Here is a 12,963-nt window from a genome sequence, read left to right as displayed (position 1 = left end):
AGTTTGAAAAAGTAGACGACTTCGTTTATTTGGGAACCAGCATTAACACCAATAATAATGTCAGCCTTGAAATCCAACGGAGAATCACTCTTGCCAACAAGTGCTACTTTGGGCTGAGTAGGCAATTGAGAAGTAAAGTCCTCTCTCGTCGTACAAAGATCACACTCTATAAGTCACTCATCATGCCTGTGCTGGTGTATGGCGCGGAAGCATGGACAATGAAAGCATCTGATGAGGCGGCTCTTGGAGTTTTCGAGAGAAAGATTCTGCGAAAGATTTACGGACCTTTACGCATTGGTGATGGCGAATATCGCAGACGATTTAACGATGAGGTGTATGAGCTTTACAACGATATGGACATAGTGCAGCGAATTAAAATTCAGCGGCTCCGCTGGCTTGGCCATGTCACTATCACTACCGATTTCTCCTTGAGAAAGTACAGCACCCAGTGCATAATTTGAAGCGTCTTTTGTCAAAACAAAAGGTTTTGAAAAATCTGGGTAACTTAGTACTGGTGGCGACATAAGTTTTTCTTTCAAAAGTTCAAATGAACTCTGAAAATTTTGTGACCAGCTAAAAATCACATTTTTCTTTAATAACACTATGCGATAGTCAAAATCGGGATGGGATGAAACCAACGGGAAATGTTATATCGGTCAAAAACAAGTTATACGTGTCCCGGCGTTTCGCTGGGTCACGTCTAGGAATCGAGATATATATATAACTATCATATAGGGGAAATTGTCACATTTGGTGGTCTTTTTTTGACATAACTCGAGAACGACTAGTCCGATTTTGCTCAAACAAATTTAAAAAAATAAAAATTACAATTCCTTTAATCTGTTCATATAACGTTTTTCTATATAATCAACAGTTTTGCCGGTAAAAATAAATGTATGAAGAAAAAAAATATTTTTTGCCTAAAATATAAAATTTTTTTAAAACTGTTGATTATATAGAAAAACGTTATATAAACAGATTAAAGGAATTGTAATTTTTAATTTTTTTAAATTTGTTTGAGCAAAATCGGACCAGTGGTTCTCGAGTTATGTCAAAAAAAGGCCACCAAAGGTGACAATTTCCCCTATATGATATTTATATATATATATCGATTCCTAGACGTGACCCAGCGAAACGCCGAGACACGTATAACTTCTTTTTTACCGATTTAACTTTCCCCGGTAGTTTGAACCCTTCCCGATCACTGACCCCTACCATTTGCCTCACAGTGTAAGTGATTTAATGGTTTTGCTATGTCAGCAAAGTTCTGAATAAAACGTCTGTAGTAGTTACAAAAAGCTACAAATCTGCGTACTTCGTCAGAATCTGTTGGTGTTGGGTAATCTTTTATTACTGAATATTTGCTAGGGTCAGTAGTCACACCTTTATCTGTGATTAAATGTCCAAGGTAAACTACCTCAGGTCTCAAGAAATTACATTTTCCTGGATTCAATTTTAAATTATATTTACGTAACCTTTTAAAAACTTCTACAAGATTCCTATTGTGTTCTTTTAAACTAGCTCCAAAAACTATTATATCATCAACGTATAAAAATGCTGATGCTTGTAAACCACTAAGTGCAATTGAAAGCATTCTTTGAAAACTATTTGTTGAGATTTTCAAACCGAAAGGCAAACGTTTAAATTGGAAATGACCTGAATCTGTTGAGAAGGCTGTTAATGGTCTCGATTTTGGATGTAGTGGAATTTGATGAAATGAACTTGTCATATCTAAAGTCGAAAAATACTTCGCTTTACCTAATTTATCAAGTACATCTTCTAACCTGGTTAATGGAAATTTGTCATCTACAACTTTTTTATTCAAAGATCTATAATCAACTACTAGTCTCCATTTTTTCTCTTCCCCCGCGCTCTTCTTTGGTACTATTAACAAGGGTGAATTGTATGGGCTAACGGAAGGTTCAACTATGTCTTCGTCTAATAGTTTGTCAACTTGTTTTTCTATTTCTTGTAAACTGGAGTGTGGTATTCGATAGTTTTTAATGTAAACTGGTGTTTTGTCCGTTGTTCCAATTTTTTGCTCATAAAAATTATTTTTTGTCAAAATTTCTCCATCTAAATGAAAAATGTTTTGATGATCTTTACAGATTTCTAATATTGAAGCTTTTGCTTCCTTATCTAGCTTATCTATTTGAATTTCTTTTTGAATTTTCTGGAACCTGCTTTCATCGGTTAAAGTATTTTTGAAATGTAGTATATCATAATTTTTAAGTTTATCTATACCTAGTGTTATTTTTGATATATTTACTTCCTTTTCAGTTGTATTCAAAAATTGTATATGCTTTATTCCTTCTGATGGAATAATGGTATTTGCAACAAATATCCCTTTTCTTATTTCTTTCCCACATATTACGCTTTCTTCATCTACATCAATATCTGCAGCTATTACTGTTTCTGTTCTTGGAGATATTTTTATGTTTTTAACTGTTTTTGTTTGCATATTCATTGGTATTATCAGATTATCATCATCAACTTGCGATATTGTTAGTGTATTCGTTTCATAATCAATCTTACAGCTACGCTCTGTTAAAAAATCTCTACCTAATATTCCATCTGCTAATAAATTTCAATTTTCTAACATTATGTGAAATTTATGTACTATTTCCCTATCTTCCCATAATAGCCAAATTTTTGCAACTCCTAACGAGTTTGTCATTCCCCCATTTATTCCGCTTATTTGATAAATGTCACTTTTATCTATATAACTATTAGCTAAATTTTCATTTAATAATGATATATCTGCACCTGTATCAATTAATAATGATATAACGTTATTATCTATTTTAACTCTAATATAATTTGAAAGTTCTTCATTTTTACTTACACTAATTACTTTCTCCCCGGGTTTGAGTACTCCCCGGGTTTTCGCCACCGGGGGTACCCCCGTTTCCCTGGTTGCCATCTCTATTGTTATTATTACAACCTCTGTTTCCTTGGTTATTATTTCTATTATTTCTACTATAATTATTACTTCCTCCTCTGTTATTATTAAACCCTCTATTACTAGTGTTATTTCTATTATGGCTGAAATTCCTACTGTAATTATTATTTGAGTTTCTAGGGCCATGTTCATTATTTCTCTGTTCTCTATCATTATTAAAATTTCTATTATTATTATAGGACCTGTAATTGCTCGTAAAATTTCTTCTATTTCTTGTGGCTACATGTACAAAATTATTCTGATTAGGTTTTGTTTCTACTTCTAAAGCTATTTTAATCGCGTCAGATAGTTTTGTTGGTCTTGCCGCCAAAACTACTGATTTAAATGGCTCTTCTAAACCATTCTTGAAAGTTGTCAAACCAATTTGGTCATTAAGTTTAACTATTATTTCTCTATTTGTTTCACCTTGTTCACTTATCTTCAATACAGTTAATGATGCTAACAAGTTCTCTATTTTAGACCCAAAAGTATTCACATTCAAACCTCTATGATTTGTCTGTGAATTTTTGAGGTTGTTTTATATGAGTTATATGTTTGTTTGAGTAGTTTTTTAAAGTCTTCAAATGTAGTAGGCTTNCAGTTAATGATGCTAACAAGTTCTCTATTTTAGACCCAAAAGTATTCACATTCAAACCTCTATGATTTGTCTGTGAATTTTTGAGGTTGTTTTATATGAGTTATATGTTTGTTTGAGTAGTTTTTTAAAGTCTTCAAATGTAGTAGGCTTGGCTTCTGTCAGAATTCTATTTTTTACTTTTTCTGATAGCTTTGTAGCTAAAACGAATTTAATTAATAACTGTTTCTGCTGCTCATTCTCTAAGGTATCGTGATAGAATTCAATTAAACCAAGGCAATTGTTTACTTCACGATAATCCCCTTGAAATTCCGGAATTAGCTTGGAAGCAGTTACTAAACCAAATTTGGACATATTTGTTTTAACTTCGTCAACTTTGTGTTTCAAAAGTAATTTTATTCTTCCTAAAAGCAAATCAAATTCATACTCCTCTTCTTTTTTTACTATTTTCTGTCGTACATTTAATAAGTCATTTAAAATCTTGTCTATGTCTTCGTCTGTATAAGTTCTGTTTGGACTCTTTTTTAAATTCGCAAGTATCTTCGAATCATATTCTATTTCCATTTACTTATTATGTATAATTTTCATTTATGATAGATATTATTTTAAAGTATTTATTTTATGCACATTAAGCACATACCATTCTTAAATCAAGAATTTCAAATTTTCTTTTTACAATATTTACTCTGCATGCATCACATTTAAAACAACTATAATGGAAGCTTTTATTATTATACATGACATATTTAACTTTTCCTATGTCTTTTATTTTGTTCTGGCATTTAGACAATATTTATTTAACATTTCACCAAAACATCCTTGATAAAAGCATATTGTTACAAACTTTTTCATCTCCATTTAAGTAAAATTGAATTATTATTATTTTCAAATTTTGTTTTATATATATATTTAGGTTATTTTATATATATAAACATTTTTTTTTTTAACACTATTATTTAAATTCATATTTTTAATTATTTGTTTTTTAACATAAGTCTTACAATGCTTATTTATAAAATATATGATTATAATTAATATAAAAACAATCGAAATAAATCCTATTATATTATTTGTTAAAAGATTGTTGCTGCTGCTGCTATTGTAGACATTGTCATGGTGATTTTCAGCTGCGGTTCTTTGGCTTTTGGAAGTAGAATTGTCCAAACCATGCCTCAGTTGTTATGTTTATTTTTCTTCAATTCGATTAGTTCCGAAATTAATTTTCGTTTGTTCTCTCCAGTAGCTAATGGAATTACCCTGTGAAGCTCACCAATCTTCCTTCGTAGTTTCACCGCCTTACCTCCTCGGGTTTTTCGTTTTGGTGCACTATGCTCTGTGCTATCGTTTTTAATTTGTCTTTTTCTGTAAGCTTCTATTGTTAGTGGCTTAGGTCCAGCCGTGAGCGGAGTTGGGACGTATTTTGATATTGGTGTGGATGATGTTGTCGTCAGTGCTTCAGGGACATATTCATCATCTATATTTTCTTCTTCGTAGGATCTTGGGTGGTTCAGCTGTTCAAACAGGTTGTCCAGATCTTCTTTTGAATATTGCTCCGTCATGAATATAATTTTTATTTAAATTTATTTATTTTTATTAGAGTTGTTATAGTGCCAATTTGGCAGGATCGCCATGTTATGTTTATTATATTTTTTTGTTTTAAGAATTTTTAACTTTTGGCTTTTAAGCGACCCACGCTAAAAGGATGATGGCCTCAAGGCCTATTTTTATTGATGAGACAAGTTAGAAAAAACGAGGCAATGCTGCCGATTCTTGATTCAAAACAAGTCTGTTTATTTCAGTGCACAAACACTGCTTTTATAATAAATTTTACATTTCTCCTTAAATCTAACACTCCCATTTTTAAGTTACTTTTCCAAAAGTTTCATATTGCGACCAATCATAATTTATTTTTTTGTAGTTTTGCATTTTCTAAGTGTTCTTGTAGTAAAGTCTCATTGCTTTTTTTTTACTCTAATTAAATTTATATTGACTTCTCATATATTGAGAAATATCAATTGTGAAACCAATTGTTTCACAGTTGCTCTACAAAGTTCAACGTCTTGAGAAATACAACACGACAAATGTCTTCACAAAAGTGACCCACATGTGCAAGCTGCAATATGATCGTTTCTACAAAGCAAGTGGCCGCTAACGCTTTGCCCAATTTGTGACATATATATGAGTCATAACTCTTTTTGCTTGCATTCTTAACGTTGTTGTTAAGAACGTTATTATATAATATTGCAGTCACATGTGTGTTTACATTACTGACCTTACTTACTAATTATTTGTAGACATATAAAACTATCAATAAATAGGACTAGTGGAAATATGCGCAGCTTTATTTGATGTTATTAAAAGTCCGATTCCTGTGTTCACCTAAGTACAAACGATTTATTTTTGTTTGCTCGCCAAACAAATTTGATCTTACGGAATTTGTACGGATTTTTCACCCACCACTTTTTGTCCGTGTACGGATTTTATACTCTAAACGTCTGGCAGCCCTGGTTCCATCACATCGGTAAAGAACATTAAGACAGAAAGCCAATTTTCATTCTCCAATTGCGGGTAACGGTCCGATCTCAATTTGCGTATGTGTATATAAAAATAAAAAAATAAAACCCTAAGAAGAATACTGTCTAGCAAAGAAATATGTATTTTAAAAAGTAAAAAGAGCCAAAATATTCTAAGCAAATAGAAAGTAAAAAGAGCTGCACTTTTCTGAGCAAAGAGCCGCATTTGGCTCAAAGAGCGGCGTTTGCCTACCGTTGGCATATTATATAGTTTTTTAAATTGCGCGAACGGTGTAAGTCTTATGATTTTTTAAGCAGGTGGCAACCCTATTCAAAAAAATTAAACCTTGCACATCTAGAGGCCCAGCCCTCTAATTTGACACCTAATTTTGTTCTAATACAACGAAGGGTGCAGCTTTTATGATTTAAAAAATGGGGACAACCCTTTCCAAAAAAGTCATACCTTGCTGTATATTTAGAGGCCAAGCCCTTTGATTTGGAACCCCAGTTTTGAAAATCGAATAATCGGTGCAGATCTGATGCCGTTAACAAAAAATGCTTGCATATATTGTATTTATACATAGTACATACATATCTAGATTTGATCTAACCCTGGTATTTGTGTATTAGGGAGTTTCTAAAACTATTAAATTTGAGTATACTCAACTCTGGAATACTTGATTTGTAACTTTGACTTTTAATTTTGCCTGAAAAAATAAAAGGGAAATTTTAACTTTTATTTTGGCGTCAAAACAATAAAAAGCAGATATAATCGGTATTATTTGCTCAAAATGATAAAAGTCAGATTTTTAAAAGTCATTCATGGATGAATCATAATCTACAATGTGAGATGAGTCGAATGGTACCTTTGAAAAATCTATAGCATAATATTTTCACTATCCCTTTTTGATGTCAAAAATTGTAAAATAACTTTTATTTTCAGTCTCTATAATAAACTCATATTAGTTGTGTTCGATAGGTGCAAAAAATTGGAGAACAGTGCAGTCCAAAAGTCTGTTCATTTTAAAATTTCGATATGTCGATACTATCGATAGCGGCTCTCGATAGTGGCTCTCGATAGTACCTAAAAATATCGATAGTGTAATATATCGATAGTTTTCCAGTTCTAATTTCGACATTGACATCGCCAATGCCCCACCCCTACACAGTACGTCAAATGGACAGGTAGAGTGATTCCATAACACACTGATGGAAATATCGCGATGCCTTAAACTTGACAAAAATCTAGACGATATCGAGGAAATAGTCCTTCTTGCCACGATTGAATATAACATACAGTGACTGGGATGAAACCCATTACCGTCTTTCGCTCAACAACGGACAACGGACAAATAGCTTCCCGATTAAAAAGCCCACAAGATAAAGAGTCAATAACGCACAACAGGAATAGACAAGATAGGGAGTTTCCCGTAGGAGAAAAAGTGCTCGTAAAAAATAATAGGATACTAAATAGCAGGGACCGAAAATAATAATAATAATCCCAACGGGTTTTACCCTCCATTTCCGCCCATCCGCACGAGGGGCGCAGTCCGCATGACGTACGGAACCAATATTTTCAATTTTTGCGACGAGTCACGATAGGCAGGAGTTTGTTAAGCGTCCAGATCTAAAACTGTTCAGCTACAGAACTAAATTCATCAGCTGATTTTATGTATTTATGTTAATAATTCATTTATTGGGAGAGGATAGTATCGCTTTCTTAATGCGAATCAGACAAATCAAATGTGCTGGAATGAGAGTTAAAATCCTAGCATAAGCAACAGAGTGGCTCTTGTGAATCAAAATTAGTTTTACAAGTTTTAAAAAATAAGGGATAAAAGTGTCTTGATACACGGGAGGGAACATTAAGGCTAACTTCACCTAGAAGAAGCGGAGTTGAAATTGAGCCTGCCAGTAATTTAACCATGAAAATTGCACCAAGCATTTCCCTGCGACTGACAAGCGTAGGAAGATTAATAAGTTTTAATTGGCTCGTATAAAGCGGAAAGTTGTATTGAGAATCCCAACAGAAATTTCTTAAAGCAAAAAGTAGGAATTGGTTTTGAATTTATTCTATCTTTTATTAATTAATCCCAACGGTTTTTACCCTCCATTCCCGCCCAACCGATACGAGGGGCGCAGTCCGCATGACGTACGGAACCCTTTTTTTCTTGTCAGAGTAATTTTGATACCTTGGATTCCAAACCACCGAACCGTATTCCAGAATCGGTCTAGCTAATGTTGTGAACAGGGTTTTAGTGATATAAGGGTCACTAAATTATTTTGACCATCGTTTCACAAATGCAAGTACACCTTTAGCCTTGTTGACTGTCACATTAATGTGCAGATTAAAATTAAGTTTCGAATCCATTGTGATACCAAGGTCCAAAAAATTGTATACCTGATCCAAATTATGGTTATCTATTGTATAAGAAAGTGGCTGAAAAGCTCTTCGCGAGAAGCACATTACTTTACATTTTCCCAGATTTAGAGGCATACGATTTACATAGCAGCAGTTAGCCATGCTGTTTAAGTCTGCTTGTAGCCAATGCTTTTCTTTGATTGATACATACGATTTATGAAGTTTCACATCATGAATCTATATATATATTTGAAAGTGCTTTGCAACCTTTTTAAAAGTCTAAGGGCCGTTTTCACCACCTCTGGTTAACACTAATCCCCAGTAAAACTTCGTTACCGACGTTACTGACTCCATGCATATAACATTGTGTCGATAACATCGGTATCGATGTTTAACTGGAGATTAGTGTTAACCAGAGATGGTGAAAACGGCCCTAAGGGCCGGTTGCTCAAAGCTTGGTTGACACAATCTCCGGTTAAACATCGTTATCGACGTTACCGATACCGTGTTATATGCATGGAGTCGAAGACGTCGAGAACGGCGTCAACCGAAGGTTAGTCTCAACCAGGCTTTGAGCAACCGGCCCTAATTGTGTTAACTTATACGCAAGTTATACATAGGAAATATGGGTATCAAACGACACATTTTTAATTAGTTAATAAGATAGATGAATTATTGAAAGATAGGTATGTATTTAGGAGAGATGCCACTGGCTCAAAAAATTTAATTCAACTTAATTCATCAGTTAATTGTAATATGTGTCACAATGTCAGACTTATACACAAGTTAAATGAAAAATTCAAATATGAGAGTCCAGTCATCTTTAGTTAGAAATGTTGTGGTTAGGGTTACCACAAACTCGAAAAGTAATATCTACTAATGTACATATCTGTGTTCATATGGAATAGAAGCGTATGTCAAACTTATACACAAGTTGAATGAAATATTCAAATATGAGTGTCCAGTCATCTTTAGTTAGAAATGTTGTGGTCAGGGTTACCACTAATTCGAAAAGTAATATCTACTAATATACATATCTGTGTTCATATGGAATAGAAGGGTATGTCGAAACGCTGGTTTTAGTATAATGTGTCGTTTGATGCCCATATTTCATATGTATAACTTGCGCATAAGTTAACACAATTAGGGCCGGTTGCTCATAGCCTGGTTGACACTAATCCTCGGTTAACTTCGTTATCGACGTCTTCGACTCCATGCATATAAAACGGTGTCAGTAAAGTCGATAACGATGCTTAACAGGAGATTGAGTCAACCAGGCTTTGAACAACCGGCCCTTAAACTTTTCAAAAGTTTGCAACGCACTTTCAAATTTTTTTCAATTACTACGCTCTTACGTCTGTCACCCATATGGTGGTAAATATTACAATTACCATAGTTTAAATTGAGTTTGATTTTTTTAAACAGGTGGCAACCTTCCTACAATTTACATAAGAAATAAAGCATTTTTCAAATAATTTTAGTTGATACCCGTATTGCAATAACTCATTTAAATCTGTAAATAATTTGAATAACTCTTATTTTTGAAAAGGTTGCAACTATTTTCGAAAAACTAAAACCTCACGGCACATCTACAGCCCAAGCCCTTTAATCTTACACCTCATTTTTCAAAATCGAACGAACGGTGAGGATCTAATGGAATTGATTATTAAATAATTTGAAATAAATTTTTTAACAGGTGGCAACCTTTTTCGAAAAAACTGAAACCTCATTGCTCATCTACAGGGCAAGCACTTTAATTTGACACCTCATTTTTGCAGATCTGACAATCTGGACAAAAAATTGCTTCGCGTATTAAATATAAAGATTATAAAAAATTTATAGAAATAGGTGGCAATTTTCGTTTAAATATTTCTATTTGAAAGCTTTTTTAGTCTTCTTTGATTTGGTATGCGTTTTTTTTTTTTATTGTTACGAAAGGACTTTTATTTCGGACTTAAAAAATATTTGGCCAAGTTTAACTTTTATTGCTGGACTTAAAAATAAAAGTCCGGGTTAACTGATTATTTTATTTCAAATAAAATAAAGGACCAAAGATAACATTTTTCTAAGGACTTTTATTATAAAAGTTTTAAAAGTCCCGGTCCCTGGATACCAGGAAATAAACTTACGCCCCTCTATACTGAAGAAGAGTTGGAAAAGGATTTAGTCACAATGGTTCTCATAAGAGGGAGGAGGGTCCGTAAGGGCAACCTTCGTTAAAATTAAATTTAAAATCTAGGAATGAATTAGTTTTAATAGGAAATTTTTTTATGTTTTTAGAAATGGCATAGAATTGGTTATAGCCATATTGGTATCGGCATCAACAGGACGAGTAATAGACTATTCCAATGCAAGGTGCATTCCGGTGGCCAGCGGTGACCTCGTAATTTGGGAAAACTTTGGACACATCAAGCACGTCACCAACTTGACCCTATACGAATTACTAAGGGACGCGACAATCAACGGAAGTCCTCAAATCATCAAATCAATGGAAGTTGCTAGAAGCGGACGTAAACCACATAAGTTGGCTAATACAGACGGTAAATACTCATCACAGGCAGGCGAGAGGCTTGTATGCTCTAGGGACGGTCCAATTAATTGACTCGTAGGACAGGCAGTTTACCATTAACAGAAACAGAGCAATAATTACAGAACTAGATAATATAATTACTTCCACCACATTCGCAAAAATTGGAATCTTGAACCCTATTCTCTTAGACAGTAACGAAATAAATTTCATAATGGAAAACGAGTACTTCACAACCCTTACTGTAGCTGATGTTATGACGGTAGCTTAGGTTAAGGTTTTACAATACAATAATGAGTTATGTTTTGTAATAAGATATCCTATTCGTAAGTTGAGATGTAGGAAAATTATTATTGTACAGTAGCTCGCGGCCACCAAATTCTCCACCTTAAAAAATCCATCTTAGCTACATGTCGCAATCACACCTTACCGGTGAGGAACTGCAGCGACACAACGCCAACGTTTAATAACGTCGCACCAATTGCACCGATAAGTGACGGTCTAGTCGTCATCAATGATCAGCTGGCTGTTGTAGAAGAAAATAACGAGGCCCCCATCACGGTCAACGGTACTTACCTAATTGTCTTCAAGGATAGCGTAGAAATCAATGCACGATATTTCACAATGAAAATTCAACGATGCCTCTGAAGCCCGAAACTCTATCGGCTTCCGCAACCAACCTAACGCAGCATACCGAGATACTGAGCGCCTCCTACCTCCACCATGTAAATCAACAGAACCTTCAACACATCAATCATCTGCGACAAACAGTTGAACAAGGTTGCGTCGGAGGTTTGTCGGCTACTGGGGTCTTATTAATTGCGGGACTCGCAGCTTACGTACTTTGACGCATGGCCATGATCAAGAGCAAGATTTTCATAATCAGGTCCGTAGAGGTTCCAATCAAAAATGCTGCTACGAGGACCGTGGACGTCCCTCATTTAGAAGGGGAGGAGTTATCGTGGGAAGCCCTCACATTCCACATTCGCACAGGTTGCTTGCATCTAAGCAACCAAAAATTCTACACGAGCCGCTAAGTCAGCACACTCAACATTCACACAGGTTGTTTGCACCTAAGCAACCAAATATTCTATACGAACCGCTTAGTCAGCAAAGCGCAGTGGAAACGTCGGCAAAGGAACAGCAGCGCAGCGCAAAGTGGTGGCTTAGGTTTAAGTTAGGAAATTATCGTAAGTTTAGTTTTTATACTCACTTCAAACCGACAGTCAGTGGCTGTAATAAATTGTCAATAATATTAGAACAAAATCGTTTAATTTGTATAACGGTCGGTTGCTAAATGTCTCTTTAACAATAAAATAAACATCATTATAGACGTTGGCTGCATAAATTAACAGGAATTCGATCACGTCGATAACAATATTTAACCTGTAGTTAGTGTTAACCAGACATTGAGTAATAGGCCCTAATTCTGCAACAAGATGCTTCAGCTGCCAATTTTTCAAAAAAATACTAGATATTGGTCACGGAAAGGTTCAAATTGATGAAGAACCAAAGTTCGTTTCACTTCCACCTAATTTTTGCGACAACGTGACATCGTTTGAGGAATTAATTTAACAAAAATTCCATGGATTGAGCTCAATTACAAAATCATCAATGGGCCTGCGAATGTGCTTTTTATTTATTTATTTATTTATTACACATATGACCTTATATAACAAATATTACAAATTCAACACTTTTTCATTAAGAGTAGAGATAGGGTAATGTTAATTTTCTTTTACAGCTATTTTAATTTTTCTTTTAATCTGGATGTAATATAGCTTATGCATAATAATAAATAATAAATAAATATATATGGACGAGATTCCGAGTAGCACAGTACATACACTGGGCGGTTGAAAATAACTAGTTTCCACGCCTCCTCTTCTCCATACCACTTTAGAGGCAGGCGATTTGAATGGACCAGATCGAAAGTCATGCTGCTGTAACAGATGGAAAGGACTAGTTTCCATGCCGAACTGTTCTGTTTCTTCATTTATAGGCAGGCAATCAAAATGGACGAGA

The 12,963-nt window shown here is 34.3% G+C and overlaps 1 protein-coding gene across 2 annotated transcripts in view; it reads left to right on the top strand.

Annotated features, from left to right (window-relative positions):
- The window catches only part of LOC108367893 (uncharacterized), a 32,392-nt gene extending 19,674 nt beyond the window's left edge, over positions 1-12,718 (top strand). For both annotated transcript variants that reach the window (XR_001848305.1, XM_017622594.1), the window contains one exon: positions 10,692-12,718. Coding sequence is in view for 1 of the 2 variants with exons in the window: in XM_017622594.1 (XP_017478083.1) it covers positions 10,692-11,013 (322 nt within the window). In the remaining variant the exon portion in view is untranslated. The remainder of the gene's footprint in view (positions 1-10,691) is intronic.
- Positions 12,719-12,963: the final 245 nt, after the last annotated feature.

The sequence above is a fragment of the Rhagoletis zephyria genome, unplaced genomic scaffold (genome assembly GCF_001687245.7).
Source record: "Rhagoletis zephyria isolate East Lansing unplaced genomic scaffold, Rhagoletis_zephyria_1.1 Rzeph_scaffold_02851, whole genome shotgun sequence".
Lineage (NCBI taxonomy): Eukaryota > Metazoa > Arthropoda > Insecta > Diptera > Tephritidae > Rhagoletis > Rhagoletis zephyria.
The sequence above is the reverse complement of the archived record's forward strand: the minus strand, read 5'-3'. Positions and strand labels throughout refer to the sequence as shown.